General features: G+C 41.3%; 1 protein-coding gene across 3 annotated transcripts in view; it reads right to left on the bottom strand.

Annotated features, from left to right (window-relative positions):
• The window catches only part of LOC124781594 (integrator complex subunit 1), a 269,211-nt gene that overhangs the window by 78,679 nt on the left and 163,545 nt on the right, over nt 1–26,987 (bottom strand). For all 3 annotated transcript variants that reach the window (XM_047253875.1, XM_047253873.1, XM_047253874.1), the window contains exons 19-22: nt 16,257–16,440; nt 13,452–13,583; nt 5,926–6,070; nt 3,987–4,218 (exon numbers count right to left, since the gene is read on the bottom strand). In XM_047253875.1, the coding sequence (XP_047109831.1) occupies nt 3,987–4,218; nt 5,926–6,070; nt 13,452–13,583; nt 16,257–16,440 (693 nt within the window). The remainder of the gene's footprint in view (nt 1–3,986; nt 4,219–5,925; nt 6,071–13,451; nt 13,584–16,256; nt 16,441–26,987) is intronic.

Consider the following 26,987-nt stretch of genomic DNA (forward strand, 5'->3'; position numbering starts at 1 on the left):
ATGATGTTTATGATCTGCAGTGTGTGGTGCAAAGTATATATGTGAGTAGTGTATGCACTTGTTGCAACCGTACCGTATTAGATTTGAACATGAAAGTCTTTAAAATCTTCTATCACAAAATCCTTGTTCTCTTTCTGTGTGACATCTCTGGCAAAGCACATGATCTGCATCGTAAAATCCTTGTTCTATTTCCATGTGACATCTCTGCCAAAGCACATGATGTGCACAAAAAGTATATTTTCACAAAATGCTTTCACCCCTACCTGCAATCCCGTCATTAAAGGGTCACTTCCCCTCCCCACACAGCCAGCAGGAGAGCTCATTTTAAATGCGTTCGTGTGGTGTTGTGGCTGCACTGGCTGTTGGGTGATTTAACAAGTCACCAACCAATAACAGCTCACTAGCTGGAAATGGCTAATGTTTCATTGATTCTGACCAAGGATATTCTTCAAGACTCAGTGTTTGAATTTAAAGGGTTGATGATCGATACTATTGCTGAATAGAGTACATTGGACATACATGCAAAAAGATAAGCCTGAATTATAAGTGGCATAAGAAAAGGTGGCAGCTGGACCCCTTCATCACGTATTGACTCGGTCCAGAACACTTCGCATCAACTGTCCTGTTTTTCCATGCCGCAACATGGCAGTAGTTGTATCATAATTGCATGGTGAAGTTAAATACCAGAAGTTGAAAATACCACTTCAGTTGTAAATTTGTTTTATTACCAAGACCAGTTTCGGGCTCTCATAAGCCCATCCTCAGGTGTCGCACCTGTGCTGTGGCCCCCGAGCACCATGGTGGACATGTGTTTTAGGCGCGTTTTGCCACCTATGAATGCATAACTCCTCCTCCTGGGCTTATGTGAGCCCAAAACTGGTCGTGATAATAAAAGAAATTTACAACTGAAGCGGCATTTTCAACCTCTGGTATGATGCTCAGTTTCAGATGTTCTTCCAACAGGATTGTTTGTGGTGAAGCTAAATGTTGTGCTGGCAATGCCAATTGCAGATTATGTCAGAATTTTGTGTCACACATCTTTCCTCTCTGCAATGGCCAAAAATATACTGTTAACTCCGCCACCACCTGCGGCGCGAACCATTTGTCTTTTGGTGCCACTTTTAACTCATTCAGCCACATCAAAATGGGAAAAAGTCAAGTGATATGTAGAGTAAGAATGCAGAACTGAGATAAACCTTACTAGTAAGAAACATAAAATCGGGGAATTTTTCGCATTGATTTTATGGGTTTTCCATAAAGGCTATGAATTTATGGGGTAGAACCACAAAAAATGTAAAATCAGAGAACATAAAATCAATATTCCACAGTATATGGTTCCAGAGATCTTTTCAAGTCTCATACATCTATGAGGCTTATATGCACACTGAAGCAATCAATGAAAATTTTACCACAGCCATGATTTGAACCCCAGTCTCCTGATCACTAGGCAGATGCGCTATGTCTCCCTCCTCGATCCAAATTACCATTCGTGCCTCGGCCCTACCTAAGCCTGGGTTTCAGACAGGATCTCCCATTTCATTCAATGCTGAGGTCGTATTCCAGTACAGTTGTAGAGTTTCTGCAATGCTGTTCAAGTTTAGAGGGAATACCAAATGGCTGATGTGGAATGGAAATTTCGATTGAGGCGGGAGGCATACTAGGTTGATCTATGCAGATGTGCAAAGACACTGTGCCAGGGTGGTGAAGTGGAATCTGCCTACTGAGCAGGAGATCCAGGTTCAAATCCTGGCCTTAGTGCAAATTTTCATTAATTACTTCAGTCTGCACATTACATCATTGTTTACTTTATGTTAATCCTCACAGACATGAACTGGAGTGATGTTACAATACTCACAATAACAAACTCTACAAAAATGCTATGTATTACACAAGGAATAAATGTATCTTGTAAAACAAAAACGGAAACTGTATGTTGGTCAGAAACAGCTCAGAGGTTGATGCTGTAGCTCATTACAGCATGCTCTATGAAGCTGATGATGATAATACAGCCATGAAAAAATAGTCACACCAGACAAAAAAATGAAGACAATATGGGATGTAGTGAAAGAGGAGACTGGTAGAACCAGTAACGAAGAGGAGCACATCGTTTAAGAGTAAATGATAAATTGAATACTGAGGAGTTGGTGATGCATTACTTTTTATTGAACTTTTCATAACTTTTACTGAACAGAAGGTGTTGTCAAGTTCAGATGATGCCGCCATGGAATGTCTCAGGTAAGCCATAACAAACAAATGCAGTAATATGAATATGACCCTCACTACACCAGAAGTAATGTCCACCATAAAATCTTTTAATTATGAAATTTGAGTGAATATGATAAAATACTGACAAAGTTAATAAAAATTGTTCTTCTGAGCTTAGAAACATTAAGTTTTTGTGTAACAGTTGACATCATTGGAACACTTCCCAATTGGCTGAAGGACTTTGAAGACCAGATGAACAGAATGGATCAAATCTTCAAAAGATGTTATAAAATGAACTTAAACACAAGTAAAGCAGCGAAAACAAAATGTAGTGTAATTACACCAGGCAATGCTGAGGGAATTAGATTAGGAAATGCATAATTAACAGTAGTGCATCATTTTTGTTCTTAGGGAAGTAAGGTAACTGATGATGACTGAAGTAGAGAGACGACAATAAGAAAAGCATTTCTAAAAAAAAAAAAAATTGTTTATATATATGCATTTGTGTTACGAAGTGTCTTGAATGTATTTGTCTGTAGTGTAGCCTTTTGAAGAAATGTATTCATAGTTGTGAATATGGACAACTATGAGCTGTACAATGGAACAATGACTATGAAAATTTGTGCTGGACCAGGACTCATACCTGAATTTCCCACTTTATGACAGGAACCGCCTTAACCAATTTGGCTATCCATCCATGACTCATGGCCAGATCCAAACTTCCACACGTTGTCATTCATGTGTTACAACCTGCACTCACACACATTAAGTAATTCCTGTACATTGGGAGGATGTATTAATGGAAAGTCGCTGCCTGGTATCAGTGGATAAATATGATATTGCAGTGCCAGTGTTGTTAAGAAGTACGATGTCATGTACCTTCAAGACATGCATGCATGTCTGAAGGAACACTGCATCATACTTCTTAATAACAAAGTCATTGCAGTATCTTATCATACACATTACTTTTGTAACTTGATGACACAGAAGAATATGCTGAAGTTTAGAAGGGTAGACTTGGTAACTAATCATTAGGTACAGAATCAAATTGGGCAGGAAAGAATTTTGTAACACAGATTGACTGAAAGAACAGGACACATCCTGAGGCATCAAGGAACCATTGATCTGTAATGGATTGAGTGTGAGCAGGAAAAATTGTAAAGTGAGATCAAAAGTTAAATACAGTAAGCAGATTCAAATGGATACAAGTTTAGTGGTTGTTCAGAAATTTGCATAGGACAGATTAGTGAAGACAGGTGTGGCAAACCAGACATCAAACAAAAAACTGCAGCAGCAACACCAGTATTACATAAAATCTGATTTCTGTGGACTGTCAGTGCAGTAATATGATCTATGTAAATAAGTGTCAAACTAATTTTCTGTTGATGATCTGTGGTTACAATGGTTACAATAACCTCCACATTATCATATGTATCTCAATTTATTGTACATTTACATTTATAATGACAAATTTGCAATTAGCTCTTAAATGAAAATATTTTTTTTACTTATTGCGCATCTAATACGACTATTTCACTTCGGTTCTGTGAAAGGCATATTACCATATCATTTTCTCTTTGTAAATATGTATTCTTATTTTATGACATGTTTTTATATCCTTGGGGATCTGGTCTTACTATCAATCTATGGAACAAAAGTATTTCTAATTTAAGCTGATAAAAACTTATATTTAAAAAAAGGCATGTTTTATTAACATAAAAAGATAAGAATAATAAACAGTCAAATATAAATTGTGTACTCAAAACAAGGAGAATACATACCTCATTGACTTAACAGGAATTCCAAATGACTGGATAAATAGAACAAGCTGAGATGGTTCAAGATCAGTCAGAGCAGCATCAACAAGTCTGTCAACATCAGAACGGATCATACGCAATTTGAGCCAGTCAGGAATTAACAATGCTTCTTCAGAAGTGTCCACAAGATACGCTTTAGGTGGCTCACCCTCAACAGGAAACCAAATCTCCAGCATACATTCAAATATACCCCTGTCTGCAGAAAATAAAAAACATTTAAACAATGCCACTGTATTATCATCATTGTTGAACAATATTTCATTAATGGTAAATTCACTGACGTCGAGTTTCAAGGGTTTTAGCCCAGTACACAATTTCAATTTTGCCTCTAACATTTCAATGACTACTAAGCAAGTCACATTCTTCACAACCTTCAGGCACTGTTTTTGTGTGTGCTCCTATACCTTAACTAGTAATCACATAAGGCTACTGTGCAGAACAGCTTAAAAATGCTAACAGAATTTTCAGTGTCTATTCACACAACTCCAAGGTTCCAAACATTTCCTGTGTTTAACTACGAAATGCATTACTTGTTGTTATGCTTAACGATTTAGTTGCATCTGCTAATGCCTTATATTTTTTTCGGTATGTGTACACTGTAGCTGTATAGACAGATTCATCTAAAAGCTATCAATGTTCTCAGTGTTTTTTATGTGACTGTCAACTCGTAAAGTAAGAGCATCAATTGCCACCAGCAATGGAGGGTGAAATTTTGACACTTACACAGGTGTAATATCAGTAGTCTTCTGACTACTAATGTACCATTTCCAACATATGCTTAAGTTTGATGTTACTTGAACTATATTCCAGAAATCCCTACACAGTTATTTTTTTATGAAAATTTTTTTATCGGAATTCAATTTTTGATGTAACCTAACATATCAACAATTATCAACTAATAAAATTACCAAGGGGTAGAAAAGATCTGGCTATAAACCTAAGACACTGACCACATTACTCACTCACTCACTCTCTCTCTCTCTCTCTCTCTCTCTCTCTCTCTCTCTCTCTCTCTCTCTCTCTATTATAAAGTGAACACCTATTCTTTGTCCTTTAACTGTGTGCTTACACACTGACAAGTTTCCTCAAACTCCATCAGCTGGTCACAGTAGGCAAACAATCTGCTGATGAAACATTCTTCATTTTAAAAAATAAAAATATTTATCAGTCTTGTATTACCCTGTTTTGAGAGACTTTCCTTTGCAACATTATCTTTTGATGCTCTTTTTCTTATCAATAGTTTAAGGAGTAAAGGTAACAACTCAGCAAATAGTTGAGGTGCCGAGCTGTCTACACACACACACACACACACACACACACACACACACACACACACAAAATCAATGTCTTGTCCCATAAATCTAATAAAATGTTAACATTTTTCAATACAATGAAAAGGATAGATCGCTGCTCACCATATAGTGGAGATTTGAGTGGTAGTCTTTTCGTTGTGTCTGTTTGCAACTCAACACCTCCACTATATGGTGAGTACCAATCTACCCTTTTCAAATAATGTCATTATTCCATCCTGGATTTCCCATTGTTCAATATTTTTCACTTATATTTAATTTTTCAGTTAAACACATGCTGCTATTGTTGAGTGCCAAGTGCTGACTGTGTGTGCAAGTTATTTATCTACCCCTGCCTCCCCTTCCTTGATGAGCACCTAGCTGATCAACTTAAAAACAGGAAGCTGTTTGTCTACCAGTTCCCACAGGCACTGGATTGAAAAGTCCACTTCAGCAGAATGAAATAAAGCACTAGAAACAGACTCACAGAAATAATAGAAATTAGTACACAACTGAAATAGACTTCACCCATAGACGGAAATCTAATAGCTTAACATATTTAACTAGTTTTAATTTAAATATGTGCATATGATATGTACAATAATTAATCTTACCTAGGCCAGGTCCATAGTTAAGCAAGATGATAATTGCATGAACAACAAGGATATGCATTGTTGACTCTTCACCTGTGCTCCAGGTTATAAGAATCTGATCCTGACTCTCTGACCACTGATAGGCTTCTCTGCGAGGCTCTCGTGCCTGTAACAAAAAAACATTGCTAAAACAAATCACACAATAGGTACATCAGTTCTGATCAAAATAATTTCCAGTTTCATTTATTACAATAACAGAAAGTCTAGTATGGGTGCAGCAAACAATATCTGAAAGGCCATTTCCCCGAAGGGTGTCACAAACAAGTATAACAGCACATGAAGTTACACTTGCTTACAGGTAAGTTCACACAAATGCACAACTGCAGCATCACTGACTGCTTGTGAATGAATGCTTGGACAAATGGGTGTGAGGGGAGAAAAAAGAATCATTGCAACTGAGACAGTGGTGCAAAATACAAGGGAGCAGGAGGCAGAAGACATTTTGCATTCACCAGCAGTGCCAAAATGAGGATTAATTATTGCAACAACTGCAAAAGACAGACACACACGAAGGCAGAGGAGTAAAGAGACATGGGGGAGAGGGACTTGGGGGGCAGGGGATGGGGACTTGAGGGGGAGGGGAAAGGGATGGAGAGGAGAAACTGGAAAGGGGAGAGACGGACGGGAGTGGTGAGAAGAGGGGTGAGACCTGGGAGGGAAGAGAGAGGGGGGGATGGAGAGGAGAGACTGGGAAGGGGAGAGACGGACGGGGGTGGGGAGAAGAGGGGGGGGAAGACCTGGGGAGTAGAGACGGGGGGGGGGGGGGGGGGGGGAAGAGACCGGTGAGAGAGAGGCAGTTATGCAGGGGTAAGGGATGTACAATGTCAAGCCAGGGGATAAGGAAAGGGAGCCTGGAAGGGCACTGGAAGACTGGAAGAGACTGCAGTCTGCAACAGTCAATAGGATTCCAAGCATGGAGTAGTACTGGATGGGCAAATGACACCTGGATAGTTCTGAGGATCTACTGTTGATAGAGAAGGAGAAAGTGGAAGAGATGATGGAGGGAAAGATCCAAATGGCACAGGTACGAAAATGTCAGTGTATGTACATCAAAGACGGACACAGTGACAAAAATATAATATTTGTAAATGATGTTTAGTAATGCACCAGAGTGCCAATCAGAGACAGCTATCTATACAAAAAAGAAAAAAACTGACAAAGAATTTAAAAAAAAAACCATTAGCATAAAACATCGCTAATTGGTGAATACTATTGACCTAGCTCTCAAGACTAGTATTACTTTCGTAACACAATATCTCTGAAAACTCTCAATAAATTTTTTATTTCTTTATTTTTTCCATTTCAATTTATTTCTTCAAAGTGGAATTTGTTTCGTCAGCATTAGTTGAAAAATTTCCAGCTCTTCCACAATGTACATATATCCACCATTCCCTGCCTTATGTTATTGAAGGGATGAAAAGCATGTAGTGGATAAAAACTGGAAACAGTGTTATTGTTTTACATATGGAAGAAAATGGTAAATATTTATCAAAGCTGTAGAACATCATCAATAAAAAATAGCCTACTTAAAAAAAGACTTGCAAAGGGCTTTTAAATGCAGGGTGTTACAAAAAGGTACGGCCAAACTTTCAGGAAACATTCCTCACACACAAAGAAAGAAAATATGTTATGTGGACATGTGTCCGGAAACACTTACTTTCCATGTTAGAGCTCATTTTATTACTTCTCTTCAAATCACATTAATCATGGAATGGAAACACACAGCAACAGAACGTACCAGCGTGACTTCAAACACTTTGTTACAGGAAATGTTCAAAATGTCTTCCGTTAGTGAGGATACAGGCATCCACCCTCCGTCGCATGGAATCCCTGATGCGCTGATGCAGCCCTGGAGAATGGCGTATTATATCACAGTCGTCCACAATACGAGCACGAAGAGTCTCTACATTTGGTACCGGGGTTGCATAGACAAGAGCTTTCAAATGCCCCCATAAATGAAAGTCAAGAGGGCTGAGGTCAGGAGAGCGTGGAGGCTATGGAATTGGTCCGCTTCTACCAATCCATCGGTCACCGAATCTGTTATTGAGAAGCATACGAACACTTCGTCTGAAATGTGCAGGAGCTCCATCATGCATGAACAACATGTTGTGTCGTACTTGTAAAGGCACATGTTCTAGCAGCACAGGTAGAGTATCCCGTATGAAATCATGGTAACGTGCTCCATTGAGCGTAGGTGGAAGAATATGGGGCCCAATCAAGACATCACCAACAATGCCTGCCCAAACGTTCACAGAAAATCTGTGTTGATGACGTGATTACACAACTGCATGCGGATTCTCGTCGGCCCACACATGTTGATTGTGAAAATTTACAATTTGATCACGTTGGAATGAAGCCTCATACGTAAAGAGAACATTTACACTGAAATGAGGATTGACACATTGTTGGATGAACCATTCGCAGAAGTGTACCTGTAGAGGCCAATCAGCTGCTGATAGTGCCTGCACACGCTGTACATGGTACAGAAACAATTGGTTCTCCCGTAGCACTCTCCATACAGTGACGTGGTCAACGTTACCTTGTACAGCAGCAACTTCTCTGATGCTGACATTAGGGTTATCGTGAACTGCACGAAAAATTGCCTCGTCCATTGCAGGTGTCCTCGTCGTTCTAGGTCTTCCCCAGTCGCGAGTCATAGACTGGAATGTTCCGTGCTCCCTTAGACGCCGATCAATTGCTTCGAACGTCTTCCTGTCGGGACAGCTTCGTTCTGGAAATCTGTCTCGATATAAACGTACCGCGCCACGGCTACTGCCCCGTGCTAATCCATACATCAAATGGGCATCTCCCAACTCCGCATTTGTAAACATTGCACTGACTGCAAAACCATGTTCGTGATGAACACTAACCTGTTGATGCTACGTACTGATGTGCTTGATGCTAGTACTGTAGAACAATCAATCGCATGTCAACACAAGCACCGAAGTCAACATTACCTTCCTTCAATTGGGCCAACTGGCGGTGAATCGAGGACATACAGTACATACTGATGAAACTAAAATGAGCTCTAACATGGAAATTAAGTGTTTCCGGACACATGTCGACATAACATCTTTTCTTTATTTGTGTGTGGGGAATGTTTCCTGAAAGTTTGGCCGTACCTTTTTGTAACACCCTGTATAATTGGGAACCTCTTTTGCGATACTCTTTTGGTCACAGGAAGTTGACGTGTACAGTAAACCTGCATTCTCAGTGCAATTCAGTAACATGTACAGTGTCTCCAGCTGTGAATACAACACTGCACTGTTCAGTCTGTCAACATGTCTAGACGCTCATTTCACTCTTAGACCATGCATGCACTGTCACCAGAGGAAGTTTCACACCAAAATGGCATACACTGCAGCAACACCATTTTGATATTCAACTGCTATTATGAGCCATGGAGCATTTTACATCTGCCTCATAGTGGCCATCTGCAGTCAATAACAGCAGATAATGACCGGTACCTACAGGTCACAGTTTGCAGGCACACTGAGGAGAGTGCAAGACATCTCCATGCTGCCATTTGGAGGCAACAGAGAGCTGTGTCAACATAGGCAGTACATAATCATCTTCAATCAATCAATTTTTCCTCTAACCATCCATTACGACAACAGCACCACGATGACTGAAGAAAGTCGGAAAGGGAACACCTATACAATTTATTTCCTAGAGACTGAAAAGCTTATGTCCATGAATCAGTACACTTATAGAAAGCAGCACTCGTGTGAAACTGAGCTTGCCATTTTCTCATATGATACACTGCAAACTATGGATTAAAGGCCACAGACAGATTCCATATTCCTAGATTTCAGTAAAGCATACTACACAGTACCCCACAGCAGACTGTTAATGACGGTTTGTGTGTACAGAATAGGTTCTCAGGCATGCGAGTGTCTCAGTGACTTCTTAAATAATAGAACCCAGTATGCTGTCCTTGACAGTGAGTGTTCATCAGGGACAGGCAGTGCAATAGGACTGCTATTATTTTCTAGATACATAAATGATCTGGAAAACAGGATGGGCAGCAATTTGTCATTATTTGCTGATTATGCTAAGATGTTCAGGATAGTGTCAAAGATGAGTAAGTGTATAATGATACAAGATGACAGACAAAATTTCTAATTGGTGTGATAAATTGCAGCTGGCTCTCAATGTAGAAAAATGTAGGAACAAAAAACCAGTAATGTTCCGATACAGCATTAATAGTCGGTACCAAATTAGAATTGACACACTCAAGTCATTTAAGTATCTGGGCGTAACATTTCAGATTGATATGAAATGGAATAAACATTTGAGGAATGTGGTAGGGAAGATGAATGATCAACTTTAGTTCATTGGCAGAATTTTACTCAAGTGTGATTCACCCGTAGAGAAGACCACATATAGACTCCAAGTGAGACCTATTCTGGAGTACTACTGGAGTATTTGGAACCCGCACAAGGTCTGATTAAAAGTAAAGGAAGAGAGTGAAGCAATTCAGAGGCAGGCTGCTAGATTTGTTACCAGTAGGTTTGAACAACATACAAATTATGCGGAGATGCTTCGGGAATTCAAATGGGAATTCCCGGAGGGAAGACAACTTTCCTTTTGAGGAACACTGTTAAGGAAATTTAGAAAACCAGCATTTGAGGCTGACTGCAGAACAACCCTATTGTACACAGCATACATTTCATGTAAGGACTGTGAAGGTAAAATATGAGAAATTAGGCTCATATGGAGGCATATAGACAGTTGAGGAAAGGAAATGGCTAACAGTGCTTCAGAGTACCCTCATAATGCACCGTACACTGGCTTGTGGAGTGTATATGTAGATGTACATGAATACAGATCAACGATGTTGGGTTCTCTTCACTGAAGAGTGCAGCCTTTGTTTGAGACGGTGTTGTAGTAGAAGTGTGTGGAGGTGAGCAAGTACAAATTCACATTTCATGCATGCAGTCTCAAATGTTCAGTAGGGAGGGAGGGGGGAGGTGGGAGGTGGGGGCAGGGCTGCGCGCGCGCGTGCACACACACACACACACACACACCCTTCCCGCTCTCCCAGTTGTCACCGCCACCTCCACCTTTAGTGCCACCAGCTCCAGTACAGCAGCCAGCCTGGGAAACATCACTCTCTGTCCGACACATTCCTAGGCTTCTGGTGCCCTCGGAACCCATCCATTTTAAAGTCTTCCTTGCTTCCTCCGCAGACACCATGGCTCATTTTATTCCATTTTCCACAGCTCTGGGCCTGTTGTAGTGCTTCGAGAATTTCCGTGTAAATTCTAGAGCCACTCGTCCTTCTACTGTCTCCAACACATGATATTTTAAATATAAGTGGGAGAGTGGAAGCATATCTACTGCACCACCTGTTTCTGTGTGCAAGTTGAAAATTTGTTAAGAGAAGACTGTAGGAGGGGCGGTCCAATGACAACGACAAGTGTTTGCTGCTAGCACCACAGATGTTTTGTGAAAGAAAACAGAGTAATTATATGCTATTCTTTGCTGTGTTAGTGAATGTGATTATTGTAAAAAAAGAAAAACAAACAATTGACTACAGGCTTTTAACTTACTTCATGTCTTAGCCCTGTACGAGACAAGACATATATGATGACCATAAAACATTTGGTTGTTGGACCAATGTTGTTATAAATATGTATAATAGAGTCTAATGTTTGATGACTAAGTTAACTTGCAGAAATTGTTGTCTGTGGAAGTTGAAAATGTATTATAATTGAACTGAAAGTATTCTACGAGTACCCAATTATTTCAAGAATAGAAAAAGAGTCTAAATAATTCCTATAACCAGCAAAAATCTTCAGAGAAGAAACTTTTGGAAGATCAGGTGAGTCAACTGATTAGGGTGAGGTGTGAATTGTGAATGCAATCCAGTTTTTTACCGCTTCTTGTGTCTTCAAAACTATTAGAACGGGTGGCGACATAAGTGACAGGACTCGAAGAAAATAGGAATTTTAAGACGGAAATGGGAAGAAGATATTTTGAGTTTCCATAGCAACCAGGCATAACAAGATAAGAGAACTGTTTTGAGTAATTGGATTGAGTCCAAGGAACCAAATGGAAGAAAGTTGTGAATGCAACACAGTAAAAGACTTAAGAAAGTAGTAATCTCAAAGGAACAGAGAGTAGACCTCGGCATTTTAGACTAAGAAGAGTTACGCCGAGAATACTTTGACTAAGAAGATTCGGTGTGGAGAGTATACAGCTTTCTCACACATCAGAACTGACACCGAAACAGTAACCAGCAACCAATGCCAACTGCACCAGCTGCTGCTCACCAGTGCTGACTCCACACCTGCCAGTCAACGGCAACACCAAAACCAACGTTCCACTGCCAGTGCTGTTCACCGGTGCTTAATACACATCCGTTTACCAATGCATCTAGAACTCTACGCCGGGTGAGAGTAAAAGAATAATTGTTTGAGTATAAAGTTGAAGGAACTATTGCAATAGACTGTAATATTGTAGTCATTATAAGCAGAATAGGATTTTTTTTAATGTTCATGAGAACTGATTGTTCAGTACTGGGGAGCTTTTCTGAAATCCACCCCTTTTCCTAAACCTCACCTGTCCTTTTCCTTCACCACTCTTCTCTCCCTTTGAATCCTCCTGCCACAAGAAGGAGCTACTGGCTCTGAAAGCTTGTAAACTGTAATACCTTTTATATGTGTGTTCTCCTGCTGTTTCTCATTAAGTTTTTTGAGGGGCATCAGGATGAATTTACCGTAATCCCCTGGCCACCAAACTCCCCAGATTTAAACCCAATCAAAAATCAGTGGGACCACCTCGGTCGGGCTGTTTGCGTCATTGATCACCTAGTGCAGCTGGCCACTGCACTGGACTCTGCACAGCTCCACATTCCTGTCGGCACTACCAGAACCACACTACCTCACTTCCTGCACAACTTGCAGCAGTCTACACTGCAAAATGTAATTATTCAGGCTCTTGACAGGTGGTCACATTAATGTGAATGGACAGTGTATTTGATATGGCTTTATCCAAAAGCAGAGGGTTTTCACTAAAAAAATACGTAAAAGCATGTTATTACCATTCGTAGAGATTTTTAAATTACTTTGCAGATGAGCATCACGCGTATCAGTATGTATCATCTTTGCAAAGGCACATTGAAGTATAAAAGGCACATTGAAGTACATGCGTCGAAATACATTTTCTGAAGAGTGCTACATTTATCTATACAAATTACGAAACCTATAAAGAACAAAAATTTTAACCATCACAAAGTTTTCTATGTGAATTTTATGTTAAGAAATCTTATTGGGACATAATAGATTCCTCATTTATCAAATTCAGTTACAAGTACTGAATGGGAGACATAAAAACATATTGTGGGTAACATAATGACTATGAAAAAGGCTGCAATAATCTTTTAGTAAAATATATGTGTATTCTGTGCGTTTTCTGTAGTGATTTTTATATTTTCTGTAATTGGTAATTGGGAACTATGATATATACAATTACATACGTACCTTTTGCAAATACTGGAAGAACATCAGCATAAGAGCATGCTGTGTGTGTTCTGCACCTGCCAGTTCACAGTTTGGAGAAGGCAGTATGGCAGCCATAATTGAACTTCTCTCTACAATAAGCTGTGCCATATCCTGAAACATTAACATTAATCAACGGATAATATAAACCAGTTTCTTAAACAAGGTAAATGAACTGCACTGAATTTCTGTATTACTCTGAAGCCAAAGATCCCTTCCCTCTGACAACCATGCCTCCATCCTTGCTACCCTCCCTGTTTTCCTTTCCCTGTTGCTTCACAACCTGGGTTGTGAGTAACTGAATCTACTTTCCCTTCTTCCCTTTCTTTCCCCTCTCTCCTCCCTGATGAAGGAACATTTGTTCCGAAAGCTAAAGTGCGCGTCATATATATTGGCGGCCGAGTTTAGGTTCGTTCTGCGCATGTGACATCACAAAACACAGTCAGCCAATGAACAGAGAACGACGTTGCCAGATCTCGACTGCAGTGCAGAGCACAGACGAGTGTCTTCAGTTTTACAAACGTTCAGTCATAAATAAAGTAATAGAACAAAAGCAATGTCTTGATAGCAGACTTTCTTTTATAGAAAGTTTGGAATAAGCATTCTTTATACCAATTGCTTCATATTCTATTAATTAATTAAACCAAACAAGCAATAAGACTCCTAATTCAGGCGATAGCAAGGAAAGGAGTTTGTTTCAATCTCACGAACTGCTTTTTCGCAATAAAGAACAGCGGTAATTGTTTATTTCCTATTGTACTTCGACGAAGCGTGAGTAATTCATAGTCATACCAACAGTGTTTATAAGTAGTTGCGTGAGGTGTTAGAGTTCTTATGGAGTCACACTGTCCAATGAGCTGAGGTAGCGGAACGGTTAAGGTGTTGGGCTACCAAGCGAAAGGTTATGAGTTCAAACCTTGTTGGGTGCTTAATATTTTCTTTATTTAAAAACAATATTGGAGTGCCTTACTTCACGAATGTTATTCGTTTGAACGCAATTTCTAGTCCCTTGCCTCTTCATTAACTTTTTCGCTGCTGCAGACACGTGCTCCCCACATTCCGCGCTGTGCGCGATTTTGTCATCACTGCACTTCTCGCCTGTGCAGTCACATGGTGCTCCCACTGCTTTGACACACTTATCATTCGATTTCACAAAAACTATTTGGCCAAAAAATTTGATTTTTACACGTCTTCTTGACTGATACCTTCCCCCCATAAATGACTTAATTTTGTTTTGATGTGCAGCATTAAATGTAGTAAACCATTGCACGAAATTTTGAAGAGTTTGCAGAGGTAAAAGTCCATAGCGTATACTTTCCGTATCGTCGATTTTAGTTGCCACAATGTTCAGAATGAAATGTGGACAAGATACCTAAATTTCATATAATATTTACTGTATAACAATATCTCATTTAATTTAAGTACCACATAGGTGTCGTATGTAATATTGAGAAATATTCCGTCTTTCGCGACTGTAATAAAAGTTTTATTTACACAGGGCGCGTTTGGCTTTATTTTAAAGCACTTCCATCGATGAAAGGTATGGCACATACACAATGGTATTCATGTTCTATTTCTTGTTTTTGTTCCACAGTCGCAGTTTTACCAATGGTATTGAAATATATCCCTCTTCTGCAACTGTAATAAGCGACTTATTTAGACCAGACGCGTTTCTCTCTTTTGAAGAATCATAAGAGGACTGTATTTTGTGTCCTCCATTGCCAAGTCACCTTTCGCAGTTTTGTGCTGCGGTAGCACAATATTCAACATTTGTGTTGGCTCATCAGTGTTTTAGCAAATAAATGCTGTTTGTGTGTGCCATACACAAAATTATATTTGACATAGCTCTGAGCACTTCACTGACAGACGGTATATTCAAGTCCTACTGTTTTTGTAAGTCCACAGTTTTGTTTAATGTATTTTGTCTACTTCCTTTTGATTGATTGAAGTGCTTTAAAATAAAGCCAAACGTGCCCAGTGTAAGTAAAACTTTTGTTACAGTCGCGAAAGGTGGAATATTTCTCAATATTACATACGACACTTAGGTGGTACTTAAATTATATGAAATATATAAGTATCTTGTCCACATTGTGGCAACTAAAATCGACCATCCGGAAAGTATACTCTATGGACTTTACCTCTGCAAACTCTTCAAAATTTCGTGCAATGGTTTACTGTATTTAATGCTGCATAATAACTGCGTTGAACATCGAAACAAAATTAAGTCATTTATGGGGGGAAGGTATCAGTCAAGAAGATAGGTAAAAATCTAATTTTTGAGCCCAATTGTTTTTGTGGAATCGAATGATAAAGAGTGTCAAAGCAGTCGGAACACAATGTGTCTGCACAGGCGAGCAGTGCAGTGACAAAATCGCGCACAGCGCGGAATGCAGGGAGCACGTCTTTGTAGCAGCGCAAGGGTTAATGCGGCCGTGGTGGCTTTACTTCATAAACTGCGCGCTCCCCCCTAAACGTAAGCTTGCGAACTATGCTATACTATGACGCTGCTTCTATTGGCGCGTGCGTCGTGTGCAACTGGCAACGCAGCAATCTCCTGCGTCTGGGCAGGCATGCGCGAGCCGCCAAGATAAAAGATTTCAACTATAGGAACGTAAATTTTTGGTTCTGTTTTTTGTGTATCTATCGGCTGTACTGAGCTGAGGTGAGTACTGGCCAGCCCCTCTATCTCTTTGTTAGTATTTGTTTCACATCTTTATATGAGATTTTCCATTAATCATTTAGAAACAAGAAGACCCATTATTATTTAAAACAAATTTGATAACTCACCACCACAAGCTCAGCCATTTCAGGCAATGGATCATTAGCAGCATGTGCAGCCAGGAAGCATATATAACTGCTTACAAGAGCTGGTTCGCTCTCTACTTGGCACGCCTGTCGCAATGCCTGAATTACTTGTCCTCTTACTGCCTGGAAATGTGGCAACTGTGGAAGCTGACGAGACAGCCACCAACTGAAATATAGATATTAACAGAAAAATTAAGTGTGACTACAATACAGGCAAGAATTATGACAGTACTAATTATCCTGTGAGCAAAATGACTATATTTTATTTATGTAACATTATAATAATGGACCACTATCTTCCAGGTAACATTACCTCTACCTGAGTCACAATAATCTGGGGTAGTTTCAAGGCATTCATCAATAGCATAGAGAGCATAAAACCAATTAAGTTCTACTCTACACTGGTATGATAAAAATCATGTGATAGTGATGTGCACAAATGCAGATGGCAATAATATCACACACACAAGGTATAAAAGTGCAATGCATTGGTGGAGCTGTCATCTGTACTCAGGTGATTCAAGTGAAAAGATTTCTGACATGATGATGGCCGCACAACGGGAATTAACAGACTATGAAAGCAGAATGGTAGGGAGCTACATGCATCAGACATTCCATTTCAGAAATCATTACGGAATTTAACATTCCGAGATCCACTATGTCAAAAGCGTGCCGAGAATACCAAATTTCAGGCATTCTCTCTCACCACGGACAAAGCATGGCAGAGAGCCTTCACGTTACGACCAAGAGCAGCAGCGTTTCCGTAAAACTGTCAGTGCTATAGACAAGCAAAACTGTGTGAAATAATTGCAAAAATCAATATGAGACGTACGACGAATGTATCAATTAGGACGGTGTGGCGATATTTGGCATTAATGCGCTATGGCAGCAGATGACCAATGCGAGTGCCTTTGCTACTAGCATGATATCGCCTGCAGTCTCTCTCCTGGGCTTGTGACAATATCAGTTGTCCCTTGATCACTGGGAAACTGTGGCCTCGTCAAATGAGTTCCACTTTGAATTGGTACAAACTGATGATAAGGTCTGTGCGTGGTGCAGCTCCCCTGAAGCCATGAACCCACGTTGTCACCAAGTCATTGTGTAAGAAGGTGGTGGCTCCATAATGGTGTGGCTTGTGTTTACAGGGAATGAACTGGGTCCTCTGGTCCAACTGAAGCGATCACTGAATGGAAATGGATATGTTCGGCTACTTACTTGAAGACCATCTGCATCCATAAATGGACTTCATGTTCCCAAACATGTCACTCGGCCACAATTGTTCACAAATGGTTTGAAGAACACTCTGGACAATTCGAGTGAATGATGTGGCTGCCCAGATCAACTGACATGAATCCCACTGAACATTTACGGGACATACGAGGGTCACTCCAAAAGAAATGCACACTATTTTTTTTTTTTAATCAATCTTTTATTCTACATGTTTGAAAGATTTACAGTGTGTAGATACATCCTTTAGGAACAATAATTTCATTTCTCCACATAATTTCCATCCCTCTCGACTGCCTTACGCCATCTTGGAACCGGCGCCTGTATACCTGCACGGTAAAATTCTGGACCAACCTGTTGGAGCCATAGTTTGGCAGCATGCACAAGGGAGTCATCATCTTCAAACCTTGTTCCACGAAGAGAGTCTTTCAGTTTCCCAAATAGATGATAGTCACATGGAGCCATGTCAGGACTGTAACGCGAGTGTTTCAGTGTTGTCCATCCGAGTTTTGTGATCGCTTTCATAGTTTTTTTACTGACATGTGGCCGTGCATTGTCATGCAGCATCTCCATACACCTTTTTCAACCTCTTGTGGATGTTTCCCACTGTCTCGTTTTCACAGCACAGGAATTCTATGACAGTACGTTGCTTCTGACGAACGTCAAGAACAGCAACCATCTTGAAGGTGTGCTGTGATGGTGCTACTCACGAGAACAGGTTGAACTAAGTTTTAAAACAAGTGGGAAGGATGTATCTACACACTGTAAAACTTTCACACATGCAGACTGAGAACTGTATTTTTACAAAAATAGTGTGCATTTCTTTTGGAGTGACCCTCGTGATTGAGAGGTCACTTTGTGCACAAAATCCTCCACTGGCAACACTTTCCCAGTTATGGATAGCCACAGAGGCAGCATGGCTCAGCTCAATATTACTGCAGGGGCCTTCCAATGACTTGTTGAGTCCATGCCAAACCGAGCTGCAGCACAAGTCCGGGCAAAAGGAGATCTGACACGGTATTAGAAGATATCACATGACTTTTGTCACCTCAATGTGGTACACATTTTCATATCTCTCAGTGTGTTCATAAGTGAATTACATATGGCTGAATGAAGCTGGTCGTAGGTTGTGTTCCAAAAATGAACATCACAGAGACAGATGTGACAACACTTTCTGCAGGACCTGACCATCATTTTGCAGGACAATGCTCAAGCATGTACAGTGCAAGCTGTTACTGATTTGTTTGACTGATGGGGCTGCTAAGTGCTATACCACCTACTGCAGTTCCCTGACTTAAGCCCTCATGAGTTCAATTCGATTTCTAAACTGAGGGAAACACTTCATGGCATTCACTTCAGAACTGCTACAAATTCATCGGGTAATAGACTGTGCTGCTTGAACTGTCAACACAACTGGCACTACTAAGAGTATCCTACGACTTCATGGTAAAGGGTGGCACAATGCTGGTGACTACTTTGAAGGCCAGTAAAACTTTGAAACACTTATCTATTTTGTACGAGCTGTAAATAAATAGTTGCCACTATTAAAGTTCCAACCCTCGTATCTCATTTTTCTATACTAACAATACCTACGATAAAAAATTCCCCCCCCCCCCCCCCCCCAAACTCTTTTCTGAAATTTTGTATTTCCATCATAACATTGTCTTGTCATAATGATGTCTTACATTCTGATACACCAACCAGCGTTCAGTGCTTATGCCTTCTGCCTCTTTGAAACTTTTTATACTCCCCCCCCCCATGAACCATGGACCTTGCCGTTGGTGGGGAGGCTTGCGTGCCTCAGCGATACAGATAGCCGTACCGTAGGTGCAACCACAATGGAGGGGTATCTGTGAGAGGCCAGACAAACGTGTCATTCCTGAAGAGGGGCAGCAGCCTTTCAGTAGTTGCAAGGGCAACAGTCTGGATGATTGACTGATCTGGCCTTGTAACAATAACCAAAACGGCCTTGCTGAGCTGGTACTGCGAACGGCTGAAAGCAAGGGGAAACTACAGCCGTAATTTTTCCCGAGGGCATGCAGCTTTACTGTATGATTAAATGATGATGGCGTCCTCTTAGGTAAAATATTCCGGAGATAAAATAGTCCCCCATTCGGATCTCCGGGCGGGGACTACTCAAGAGGACGTCGTTATCAGGAGAAAGAAAACTGGCATTCTACGGATCAGAGCGTGGAATGTCAGATCCCTTAATCGGGCAGGTAGGTTAGAAAATTTAAAAAGGGAAATGGATAGGTTAAAGTTAGATATAGTGGGAATTAGTGAAGTTCGGTGGCAGAGGAACAAGACTTTTGGTCAGGTGATTACAGGGTTATAAATACAAAATCAAATAGGAGTAATGCAGGAGTAGGTTTAATAATGAATAAAAAAATAGGAGTGCGGGTTAGCTACTACAAACAGCATAGTGAACGCATTATTGTGGCCAAGATAGACACAAAGGCCATGCCTACTACAGTAGTACAAGTTTATATGCCAACTAGCTCTGCAGATGATGAAGAAATAGATGAAATGTATGACGAGATAAAAGAAATTATTCAGGTAGTGAAGGGAGACGAAAATTTAATAGTCATAGGTGACTGGAATTCGTCAGTAGGAAAAGGGAGAGAAGGAAACATAGTAGGTGAATATGGATTGGGGGGAAGGAATGAAAGAGGAAGCCGCCTGGTAGAATTTTGCACAGAGCATAACTTAATCATAGCTAACACTTGGTTCAAGAATCATAAAAGAAGGTTGTATACCTGGAAGAATCCTGGAGATACTAAAAGGTATCAGATAGATTATATAATGGTAAGACAGAGATTTAGGAACCAGGTTTTAAATTGTAAGACATTTCCAGGGGAAGATGTGGATTCTGACCACAATCTATTGGTTATGAACTGCAGATTGAAACTGAAGAAACTTCAAAAAGGTGGGAATTTAAGGAGATGGGACCTGGATAAACTGAAAGAACCAGAGGTTGTAGAGAGTTTCAGGGAGAGCATAAGGGAACCATTGACAGGAATGGGTGAAAGAAATACAGTAGAAGAAGAATGGGTAGCTCTGAGGGATGAAGTAGTGTAGGCAGCAGACGATCAAGTAGGTAAAAAGACGAGGGCTAATAGAAATCCTTGGGTAACAGAAGAAATATTGAATTTAATTTATGAAAGGAGAAAATATAAAAATGCTGTAAATGAAGCAGGCAAAAATAAATACAAACGTCTCAAAAATGACATCGACAGGAAGTGCAAAATGGCTAAGCAGGGATGGCTAGAGGACAAATGTAAGGATGTAGAGGCTTATCTCACTAGGGGTAAGATAGATACTGCCTACAGGAAAATTAAAGAGACCTTTGGAGATAAGAGAACGACTTGTATGAATATCAAGAGCTCAGATGGAAACCCAGTTCTAAGCAAAGAAGGGAAAGCAGAAAGGTGGAAGGAGTATATAGAGGGTCTATACAAGGGCGATGCACTTGAGGACAATATTATGGAAATGGAAGAGGATGTAGATGAAGATGAAATGGGAGATACGATACTGCGTGAAGAGTTTGACAGAGCACTGAAAGACCTGAGTCGAAACAAGGCCCCCGGAGTAGACAACATTCCATTGGAACTACTGACGGCCTTGGGAGAGCCAGTCCTGACAAAACTCTACCATCTGGTGAGCAAGATGTATGAAACAGGTGATATACCCTCAGACTTCAAGAAGAATATAATAATTACAATCCCAAAGAAAGCAGGTGTTGACAGATGTGAAAATTACCGAACTATCAGTTTAATAAGTCACAGCTGCAAAATACTAACACGAATTCTTTACAGACGAATGGAAAAACTAGTAGAAGCCAACCTCGGGGAAGATCAGTTTGGATTCCGTAGAAACACTGGAACACATGAGGCAATACTGACCTTACGACTTATCTTAGAAGAAACATTAAGGAAAGGCAAACCTACGTTTCTAGCATTTGTAGACTTCGAGAAAGCTTTTGACAATGTTGACTGGAATACTCTCTTTCAAATTCTAAAGGTGGCAGGGGTAAAATACAGGGAGCGAAAGGCTATTTACAATTTGTACAGAAACCAGATGGCAGTTATAAGAGTCGAGGGACATGAAAGGGAAGCAGTGGTTGGGAAGGGAGTAAGACAGGGTTGTAGCCTCTCCCCGATGTTGTTCAATCTGTATATTGAGCAAGCAGTAAAGGAAACAAAAGAAAAATTTGGAGTAGGTATTAAAATCCATGGAGAAGAAATAAAAACTTTGAGGTTTGCCGATGACATTGTAATTCTGTCAGAGACAGCAAAGGACTTGGAAGAGCAGTTGAATGGAATGGACAGTGTCTTGAAAGGAGGATATAAGATGAACATCAACAAAAGCAAAATGAGGATAATGGAATGTAGTCGAATTAAGTCGGATGATGCTGAGGGAATTAGATTAGGAAATGAGACACTTAAAGTAGTAAATGAGTTTTGCTATTTGGGGAGCAAAATAACTGATGATGGTCGAAGTAGAGAGGATATAAAATGTAGACTTGCAATGGCAAGGAAAGCGTTTCTGAAGAAGAGAAATTTGTTAACGTCGAGTATAGATTTAAATGTCAGGAAGTCATTTCTGAAAGTATTTGTATGGAGTGTAGCCATGTATGGAAGTGAAACATCAACGATAAATAGTTTGGACAAGAAGAGAATAGAAGCTTTCGAAATGTGGTGCTACAGAAGAATGCTGAAGATTAGATGGGTAGATCACATAACTAATGAGGAAGTATTGAATAGGATTGGGGAGAAGAGAAGTTTGTGGCACAACTTGACCAGAAGAAGGGATCGGTTGGTAGGACATGTTCTGAGGCATCAAGGGATCACCAATTGAGTGTTGGAGGGCAGCGTGGAGGGTAAAAATCGTAGAGGGAGACCAAGAAATGAATACACTAAGCAGATCCAGAAGGATGTAGGTTGCAGTAGGTACTGGGAGATGAAGAAGCTTGCACAGGATAGAGTAGCATGGAGAGCTACATCAAACCAGTCTCAGGACTGAAGACTACAACAACAACAACAACAACATACTCAAATATTTTGCTTGTAGATTAACTGTTCTGATTGTAAAAGCTGCAACAACCTGGCATGTTAAGAAAAGGAACTCTCTCAAGCATCTCTGTTGTTCTACAACGTAATGGAGTATTTCGCACCACAAATTCTAGGGAGGGGGATTCACAGCTGAGGTGTCTTCATAGATGAGACAGGTAGCCGACTCGAGTTCATTGGCAGTATACTGGGTAAACACTGGCAGTCCACATATGAGACTGTTTATAAAATACTTGTGTGTCACATCTTAGAATATTGCTCAAGTGTGCGAGATCCATAGCAAATAGGACTAACAGGCAATAAGGAATGTACTACAAAGAAGGGCAGCAAAAATGGTAACAGGTTCATTTTACTTACACGAGAGCATTATGGAAATGCTGAAAAATTTGAATTGACAGGAATTTTAAGATAAATGCCAGTTATCCCCAACAGCCTACCTACAGAGTTTCCCGAACTAATATTAAAGTGAAGAATCTATAAATATACACTCCTGGAACTGGAAAAAAGAACACATTGACACCGGTGTGTCAGACCCACCATACTTGCTCCGGACACTGCGAGAGGGCTGTACAAGCAATGATCACACGCACGGCACAGCGGACACACCAGGAACCGCGGTGTTGGCTGTCGAATGGCGCTAGCTGCGCAGCATTTGTGCACCGCCGCCGTCAGTGTCAGCCAGTTTTCCGTGGCATAAGGAGCTCCATCGCAGTCTTTAACACTGGTAGCATGCCGCGACAGCATGGACGTGAACCGTATGTGCAGTTGACGGACTTTGAGCGAGGGCATATAGTGGGCATGCGGGAGGCCGGGTCGACGTACCGCCGAATTGCTCAACACGTGGGGCGTGAGGTCTCCACAGTACATCGATGTTGTCGCCAGTGGTCGGCGGAAGGTGCACGTGCCCGTCGACCTGGGACCGGACCGCAGCGACGCATGGATGCACGCCAAGACCGTAGGATCCTACGCAGTGCCGTAGGGGACCGTACCGCCACTTCCCAGCAAATTAGGGACACTGTTGCTCCTGGGGTATCGGCGAGGACCATTCGCAACCGTCTCCATGAAGCTGGGCTACGGTCCCGCACACCGTTAGGCCATCTTCCGCTCACGCCCCAACATCGTGCAGCCCGCCTCCAGTGGTGTCGCGACAGGCGTGAATGGAGGGACGAATGGAGACGTGTCGTCTTCAGCGATGAGAGTCGCTTCTGCCTTGGTGCCAATGATGGTCGTATGCGTGTTTGGCGCCGTGCAGGTGAGCGCCACAATCAGGACTGCATACGACCGAGGCACACAGGGGCAACACCCGGCATCATGGTGTGGGGAGCGATCTCCTACACTGGCCGTACACCACTGGTGATCGTCGAGGGGACACTGAATAGTGCACGGTACATCCAAACCGTCATCGAACCCATCGTTCTACCATTCCTAGACCAGCAAGGGAACTTGCTGTTCCAACAGGACAATGCACGTCCGCATGTATCCCGTGCCACCCAACGTGCTCTAGAAGATGTAAGTCAACTACCCTGGCCAGCAAGATCTCCGGATCTGTCCCCCATTAAGCATGTTTGGGACTGGATGAAGCGTCGTCTCACGCGGTCTGCACGTCCAGCACGAACGCTGGTCCAACTGAGGCGCCAGGTGGAAATGGCATGGCAAGCCGTTCCACAGGACTACATCCAGCATCTCTACGATCGTCTCCATGGGAGAATAGCAGCCTGCATTGCTGCGAAAGGTGGATATACACTGTACTAGTGCCGACATTGTGCATGCTCTGTTGCCTGTGTCTATGTGCCTGTGGTTCTGTCAGTGTGATCATGTGATGTATCTGAACCCAGGAATGTGTCAATAAAGTTTCCCCTTCCTGGGACAATGAATTCACGGTGTTCTTATTTCAATTTCCAGGAGTGTACTTCAGTCCCCTATGTATCCCACCTAAAGGGACTGCAAAGATAATATCAGACTAATTACAGCACACAGAGACATTTACAGTCATTCTTCCCACACATTAAAGGCATTAAGTGTCTGGAATGAAAGTACCCTCTGCCATCCACTTTGCAGTAGTTTGCTGAGTAAGTATGTAGATGTACATGTAGAACATGTCAGATGCCCCACATACACACAAAACCAGACAGACCGCTTTCTCTCTTCAATCTGTTAATCTCCGTATGAAATTACAGGGGAGGGGGACCCCTCCCAAACACACACACACACACACACACACACACACACACACAGAATGCGAGGGGGAGGAAACACAAGCGTGCAGCATAAGAATACAACACCCAGGCACCTGGGCCAATGATTTGTGTAGTGCACAATAGAGACTGAGGCCTGGAGAATTACAGGATTGAAAGATGTATTGGTATTGCAAGAATAACTCCCATCTGTATAGCTCAGAAAACCTGGTGCTGCATTCTTTGGAGGGTGGGGGGGGGGGGGGTGGTGGGGGGGGGGGGGGGTAAGGAGTATCCAGATGGCACGGATTGTGAAGAAATGAATGAACTTGAGCATTTGAGCATGATGGGCTCAGTGGCATGCTCTCTGCTACTGGGTAGTCAATTTTGTTTTTGGGCGCAGTTTGGCAATAGCCATTCACTCTGGTGGTCAAGTTCACATAAAATGCTGTGTATATACCGTATTTACTCGAATCTAAGCCGCACTTTTTTTCCGGTTTTTGTAATCCAAAAAACCGCCTGTGGCTTAGAATCGAGTGCAAAGCAAGCGGAAGTTCTGAAAAATGTTGGTAGGTGCCGCCACAACTAACTTCTGCCATCGAATATATGTAGCGCTACACAGGCATGCTTTGTAGGCACAAAGATAAATACTGGCGCCAAAACCTCTGCATCAGTAAATAAATTTTTTTGAAAAAGGTGGAAGACGAGTTTTTTTTCTCCGCCCCGAGTTTCGACCACTGCATTTTCATTTTCATACATTATCCAACGAAGTAAATACAAATTCCGTATTGTTCTTCTTCGAATGTAGCAGAATTTCAATATACTACGAAAATCCGACTAGCAAGACTGTTTGGGATGTTTGTCAATACGGCCAGCTCTACGTTCTGAATTTTTTCCTGCCTGTGAGAAGAGATTGTTGCTAATAGGAACCTGATGACATATGAATCACATGCAGTATTCTCTTCACTATAAGAATAATATGAATATAAACATTTTGCCACGTATTCTTTCGTGTTTGCTGCTATCTCATTTAAATCCTGTCTGCTTAATAAACTACGAAACTAGAGTGACACAACAGCAAACGCGGAAGAATATACGTATCGTGTCATGTTTATATTCGTATTATTCTTATGCCTAATAGTGATATAGTCAGAAATGAAGCAGGGCAACTTACTAGATTTTTAAATCTAAGATGACTAATTTCTGTGCAGAATTTGATGTACTAAAGAAGCGGCCGCAAAGATTTTCGAACGGAGAATAATTTTCGCCTAACTCTCGTTCAAAACGTGTTCTATCATACGCAGTCTATTATTTGGTTGTTGTTGATCATTATCAAAGAAAGCAGCAGTGTATGTAACAAAAAATAGCAGTCTCTTGCCATTGTTTCGCTAATGAGATGATTCCTCTCTTTTTTTTTTAAATTGTAAGCGGCGGTAGCGCGCACAAAAGCAAGCCGTGCCGCGAGCGGCGACAGGCCATAAACACGCACTATCAGAATTCAACAAACAATGCACGACACAGTACAGTAATGCATTTTCAGCTAGAGTGATGCAAACACCTATAACAAAGAAAACGGCGCTTATCAGATCAAAGCAAAATAAGAAATCGATTCAAACCAGACGAAGCACGTGAAAAAGGAAGGGTACCCGTATAAATACGGACGGAGCACCTGCCGCATAGCAATGGCTACCTGGTAAAGCTTAACTGCTAAGCTTACGACTCGAACCAAACTACTGTGGCTGTATCGTCATTCATTCGACCTAAATTGTGTCTCATATTACAACAATGGAGCAACTTTGTTTCGATTTGGAGGTGTGGCCTAAAACTTTTCTCTCCCCTTGAATTTCGAGTCTCAAATTTCAGGTGCGGCTTAGAGTCGGGAAATTTTTTTTTTCCTTTATTTCGAATCTCATTTATCAGGTGCGGCTTAGATTCGAGTAAATACGGTAACATGGCTGCTTTCACAAATGGCCCTGTCTTTGATGGGATAGGATAAGCCTATGACGGGACTCTAGTAGGCTTTACTGGTAGAGAGAATCATGCAGATCTTGTATCTGGCTCTTCCACAAGGATACGGCCAGTGCGACAGGGGGTTCACACTAGGAGTGGCATAGGGGTGGAAAGAATGTTTTTTAGGTTGGTTGGGTGGCAGATTGTCACTTAAGTAGAGGTGATATAGATCATGGGTAGGATATCTCTCATTCCTGAGCATGATGATAGATAGTAAAAGCCCTTGTGAAAAC

This window comes from Schistocerca piceifrons, chromosome 1 (genome assembly GCF_021461385.2).
Source record: "Schistocerca piceifrons isolate TAMUIC-IGC-003096 chromosome 1, iqSchPice1.1, whole genome shotgun sequence".
Classification (NCBI taxonomy): Eukaryota; Metazoa; Arthropoda; class Insecta; order Orthoptera; family Acrididae; genus Schistocerca; species Schistocerca piceifrons.